At 51.0% G+C, this 5987-nt stretch overlaps 2 protein-coding genes across 2 annotated transcripts in view; both read right to left on the bottom strand.

The window, feature by feature from the left end:
- Positions 1-336: 336 nt before the first annotated feature.
- Positions 337-2308, bottom strand: slc10a3 (solute carrier family 10 member 3). The gene has a single exon (XM_081355373.1). The coding sequence runs from the start codon at positions 1971-1973 to the stop codon at positions 606-608; it is 1368 nt and encodes a 455-aa protein (XP_081211499.1). The 5' UTR covers positions 1974-2308; the 3' UTR covers positions 337-605.
- Positions 2309-3163: 855 nt separating this feature from the next.
- Positions 3164-5987, bottom strand: part of chmp1a (charged multivesicular body protein 1A) — an 8762-nt gene continuing 5938 nt past the window's right edge. Inside the window, exon 7 of the mRNA XM_081356039.1 lies at positions 3164-4098. Coding sequence (XP_081212165.1) covers positions 4077-4098 — 22 coding nt within the window. The 3' untranslated portion in view covers positions 3164-4076. The remainder of the gene's footprint in view (positions 4099-5987) is intronic.

Raw genomic sequence — 5987 nt, 5'->3', positions numbered from 1 at the left:
AATAGTTAATTATTATTACACAGTGCTTAAATGCATAATTAACTGTAACTGTAACACTGACACCTTAAAATAAAGGGTTACACTTGTTTTAAGGTGTCATTGTTACAGTCGAGTGTAATTATAAATGTAAATACTGAGTAATATTAAGCATCTACATGTACTTACTATAGGGTTAGGGTTTGGTTGAGGGTTAGTTGCATGTAATGATGCATAATTTACTGTTATTACTATGGTAAGTACATGTAACATATGTAATAAGGACACTGTAAACTAAAGTGTAGGTGAATAATCTCCTGCAGGAGTGACTGAGAGTCAGAGATAGCTCAACGACACCGCTCCGTCTTGTCCAAAAGCATTTAATCATCATTGCGCATCAACAATTAACAGCAACATCTTCTGTAAACAGGGTACAAACAAACCATCTGAATTACAAAATAACAAACAGCAGAATTACTTAGAAAAATATCTGGTTTATCTTCCATAAACACTGTCATCGTCGTAATGCACGTAAGATTAAAATCTGATTAGAAAAGGCTGAAAGTAAGGAGAAGGCCTTTGGTTGAGCGTCGCGTCTGGCAGTGGTGCGTGGCAGTCGTAGCCGGCGGTCAGGCGGGGGTGCGCGAGGCGGGCGTTAGGCACAGGCGTCGGTGCGCGGCGTGAGCTAGCACTAGCAGGAGCATCTCCGTCGTGCTGCTGAGCGCTACGAGGAACGGCGCCTGCGAGGCGTAGTCCGCCTCCGCCCGCTGGAACGACAGCTGCATGACGGCCAGCGCCAGGAGACTGTTCTGCACGCCCACCTCGATGCTAACTGTCCTGCGCTGCGGCGCCGCTAGCCCCGCCAGCCGCGCCATCGCCAGCCCCAGCAGCAGCCCGAACACCGGCACCGTCACGCCCGCCGCTACAACAGGCGCGCGCACGTGCGCCAGGATCGACGAGCCCATCTGGTAGGCCATGAAGATCCCGCCCACGATTAGCACGAAGCTGAAGGGGCGGATGAGCGTGAGCAGCACGCGGGTGACGGCGGGCAGACGCAGCTTCACTAGCATGCCCAGCGAGATGGGGATGGCGATGAAGAGCAGCGTGCCGAGGATCTTGACGAAGGGCACGTGGAGCGCGGCGTGGACGCCTAGCAGCCAGCCGTAGAACGCCGAGGACAGCGGCATGGCAGCGGTGGCGACCACGGTGGACACGAGCGTCATGCTAATGGCTAAAGTGACGTCTCCGCCTAGCAGCAGGCTGTACAGGTACCCGCCGCCTCCGCCCGGCGCCGAGCAGGTGATCACCAGGCCTAGCGACAGCGCCTTGGGGAGCGCGGCTAACCGGGACAGGCCGTACCCGTACAGCGGCATAATGAGGAACTGTCCCACGACCCCTAGCAGCAGCGGCACCGGCCTCTTCAGCAGCGCTAGCAGAATCTCCACCTCCACCTTGCAGCCGAACGCGCACTTGTTGACGAAGATGAGCGGCAGCAGCGCGAACAGGATGGGGTTCTCCGAGAAGTGCGACAGCCCGCCGGACTCCAGGAGCCGGGCCGCCGGGTCATCCTCGCCCGCCGCCGCCACCCTGATGGAGTAATCCCTGCGCTCCTCGATGAGCACCGGCGCTGAGTCGCGGTCCAGGTCCAGCAGCTGAATGAGCAGCGGAGCCGTTCCAGGAATCCCGGAGCGGATGCTAATCACGTAGCTGTTGGAGGCTCCCGCTCGCCCGCCGTCCGTCACGTTGAGCACGGAGATCACGTCCGGGTCCAGAGACTTCACCCGGACCGTCTGCTTCAGGCTCTCGCGACCCTTCCGGCCCCCGGAGCTGCGGTACCCGCTGGAGATCACGATCACGCCACGCGTGTTCTGCGGAAACTCGAACTCCTGCGAGGAGCCGTCTCCGATGTGAAGGTACTGAAGCGGTTTCTGCTCCTGATCTGGATCTTCTGCTTGAGCGATTAACAACAGGCAGCTCAACACGAGCACTGTCTTCATGTCTCCACCATCACCGAGACCCAAACACACCGCAGAAAGCCTCTCATATGATCCTCGGTAAATATCTCTCCTCAGACAACATCTTTAAATCCTCACAGATCTGGTCACGATCGTACAGTTCCGCTTCACAATCATCTCATGACGGCTGACACCGGAACTCACTTGCAGCACGAGCGCCTCACAGATGTTATTTCCGTGTTTGGGGATTATTATTGCTCAATCCTGAGGATGATCTCGTCATGTTTACTGTTCTCTGTCGCGTTATTTTGCTCTCGTCATCTCTGCTGGTGATCCGGTCTGATCAGCTCGAGCGGTTACTACGGGCGACTCCCTTCAGAAACAGGCGTTTAGCGGAAGAGCGACAAACGTCCCGAAAGTGGGCGGGTTTTAGTGGCGCGGAGCCGTCTCTGATTAGTCAAATACAATGAGTTTACGCAATAATTGTAATGTTTTTACTCTTCACTTCTTATATCAAATCCAGCGTCTATTAACGTTTGTTAACGTCACTATTCAAGTATAAAAAATTATCCAGACCGTAGATGAAACGGCTCAGATGCGGCGTTGGTCACGTGACACGCGTTAGTTTATTCAACGCTGCGAGGATGGACCAATCACAGTGGCTTGTGATTACATTTCGAGGCGTTTTGTTTGATTATTTCAGAGAGACCGCAGAAGCGGATTTGCATTTATGGATCAGGTACCAGTCCTTGAAAAGGGCACTTTTAAACAATTATAGTTTCATAACACAAATGTCTCCGGTGAAGAATAAATGCCCTAGCTCATGTGAATAAGACTGAGTTGAGGAGTGGGCTTTCTGAGCAGAGTAGCGCCTCCTGCAGGAATAAACCAGGGGAACTGGGAATGTCTTCTCCTGCCAGTAAAACTCCTCGGGAAACACGGAAACACCCCAGCTCGTGAGCCTACGGAAGCCGACCGCGGACAAACCTCACAGACAAGCCGGAATGCTAGCATATTAATCTCCTGGGGGTGTAAAAGTGTGCCGAGACTCCTGAATACTACAGGAATACTGTAGTATTCAGGAGTCTCAGCACACTTACTAATTGCATGGATTATTTGGACTGATTATTTAATTTTTACATGTTACTGAACTCTTCCAACACTCATGTGTCATATTATTGTGTAACCACATCATTATTGTTGACATGTTAGTAAATCGCTCTTTCTAATTATCTTAGAGGTGGAAATGACGCCACCTGTCTGTAATTAACACGTCACTGCATAATTATACCTGGTAATTCATTCTGAAACACTGAAGATACATTTGATTTTAAGTCCGATCTGTACAAAAATACCATTCTTTAAAACTGTGTTCATCAGATAATCCTGAAAAACACACGCAAACATTCAGACAAGAAAGATCAGACAGTTTATTATGCATTCACTGAAACATACAGTAACAGTAATAAAGCATGTGTGTGAGCTGGAGAACACACTCCTGACAGTAACTACAGGAGTGAAACGCTCCTCGTGTCATATCCTCCTCTGACAGACCCCAGCTCATCCCTCGGGACAGTGTGATCGGACTCATCCGGGTCAGAGGGAGTCTCACATCAGGATTGGCCAGATGTTATTTACCGACGGCACTGGAACATGCCGGATAACATCCAGCTCTGATACACAATGACTTTATTGACATGATGAGAAACAGAAATAACCCAGAAGAAACACACCTCGACTTACAGACAGGTGATCCAGAACGATAGAGAAGAGTGTGTGTGTGTGTGTGTGTGTGTGTGTGTGTGTGAGCTGACGGAGGCACTGAACAGCACCTACAGTACGTAAGGCATGAGAAAATAACATGTTATGAGCAATAATCCTATTAGCATATCAGGTTTAAATAAATATGCGCATCTAAGTGGACAGTGAAAGCCAGCAGTTCCCGACAGACGACAGCAGAAGCTCAGATCCGGATCGGCCCAGGAGAAAGAGGGAAACAGTCCGTTTGCTGCCGGAGAGACAGGAGAATAAAGAGCCGGAGGAGAGACAGTGCTCGTGTTCATCATACAGTGTGTGTGTGTGTGTGTGTGTGTGTTATAAAAATCAGCCATTGATAAAGTCCTCCAGCAGGATCTGTGAACGCCGTCAGTTACGTAGAGCCGCCAACCTGCAACACACACAACAGCATCAGTCACACACACACACACACACACACACCACAGCGCACGTGAGCATAACTAATGCTTAAAGGAGAACTCCGGTCAATTTTAACATTGAGCTCATTTTTTTGTACATTTGGAGTGCTGTCAGTACAGAGAACAACGACACAAATCGGTGCTGCCTACACCGTGTTATCCTCTTTAAAATTTGCCCTTCAATGGGGCGAGTTTTAAACCTGCTTTTAGCCTCTTAACATCCTTGATGTGTCATTACAAGTGCACAGGTCATGTGAGTGATTCCTTCTGAGTGAACGCGGGTGAATCTGACTGCAGTAGATGTGAAAGATATCAATAAAAGTGACGTTAATTCAGCCAGCGCACATACCTGTATTTACATCCTGTTTTCGGCCGAAGTCCACAGTAGTCGATTGTCGAGTTCATGCGCGTGATCATAGGTACTAAACCTATGCGCGTGAACTCAACAATCGATTGCAACACCGATTTTTGTCGTTGTTCTCTACTGACAGCACTCCAAATGTACAAAAAAATGAGCTCAGTGTTAAAATTGACCGGAGTTCTCCTTTAACGATCATCAGTACATTCACATGTAGGTTTAGTGTGGACAGAACGGTTGTAAACAGAGAATGCCTTTATAAGCCCTAAAACATCAGCTGACTGAGACACGGCCGTTTCTGACACGACACACACACATCTGACACTGTGGAGAGAGAGATATGTAGTGTGTGTGTGAGTGTGTGAATACCGTAGGGACAGCTGGTCCTCTCTGTCCTGCGCGTGTACTGACGTCTCCCCCAGTGTGTGTGTGTGAGTGTGTGTGTGTGTGAGTGAGTGAGTGAGTGAGTGAGTGAGTGAGTGAGTGAGTGAGTGAGTGAGTGAGTGAGTGAGTGAGTGAGTGAATGAGAGAGTGTGTACCGTCGGGACAGCTGGTCCTCCCGCTCCTGCGCGTGTACTGACGTCTCCCCCAGTGTGTGTGTGTGAGTGTGTGTGTGAGTGAGTGAGTGAGTGAGTGAGTGAGTGAGTGAGTGAGTGAGAGTGTGTACCGTCGGGACAGCTGGTCCTCCCGCTGCTGCGCGTGTACTGACGTCTCCCCCAGTGTGTGTGTGTGAGTGTGTGTGTGAGTGAGTGAGTGAGTGAGTGAGTGAGTGAGTGAGAGTGTGTACCGTCGGGACAGCTGGTCCTCCCGCTCCTGCGCGTGTACTGATGTCTCCCCCAGTGTGTGTGTGTGAGTGAGTGAGTGAGTGAGTGAGTGAGTGAGTGAGAGTGTGTACCGTCGGGACAGCTGGTCCTCCCGCTCCTGCGCGTGTACTGACGTCTCCCCCAGTGTGTGTGTGTGAGTGAGTGAGTGAGTGAGTGAGTGAGTGAGTGAGTGAGTGAGTGAGTGAGTGAGTGAGTGAGTGAGTGAGAGTGTGTACCGTCGGGACAGCTGGTCCTCCCGCTCCTGCGCGTGTACTGATGTCTCCCCCAGTGTGTGTGTGTGAGTGAGTGAGTGAGTGAGTGAGTGAGTGAGAGTGTGTACCGTCGGGACAGCTGGTCCTCCCGCTCCTGCGCGTGTACTGATGTCTCCCCCAGTGTGTGTGTGTGAGTGAGTGAGTGAGTGAGTGAGTGAGTGAGTGAGTGAGTGAGTGAGTGAGTGAGAGTGTGTACCGTCGGGACAGCTGGTCCTCCCGCTCCTGCGCGTGTACTGATGTCTCCCCCAGTGTGTGTGTGTGAGTGAGTGAGTGAGTGAGTGAGTGAGTGAGTGAGTGAGTGAGTGAGTGAGTGAGTGAGTGAGAGTGTGTACCGTCGGGACAGCTGGTCCTCCCGCTCCTGCGCGTGTACTGATGTCTCCCCCAGTGTGTGTGTGTGAGTGAGTGAGTGAGTGAGTGAGTGAGTGAGT

The sequence above is a fragment of the Scardinius erythrophthalmus genome (assembly GCF_964197995.2).
Source record: "Scardinius erythrophthalmus genome assembly, chromosome: 24".
Taxonomy (NCBI): Eukaryota; Metazoa; Chordata; class Actinopteri; order Cypriniformes; family Leuciscidae; genus Scardinius; species Scardinius erythrophthalmus.
Note: the sequence above shows the minus strand (reverse complement) of the source record. Positions and strands in the feature narration are given on the sequence as shown.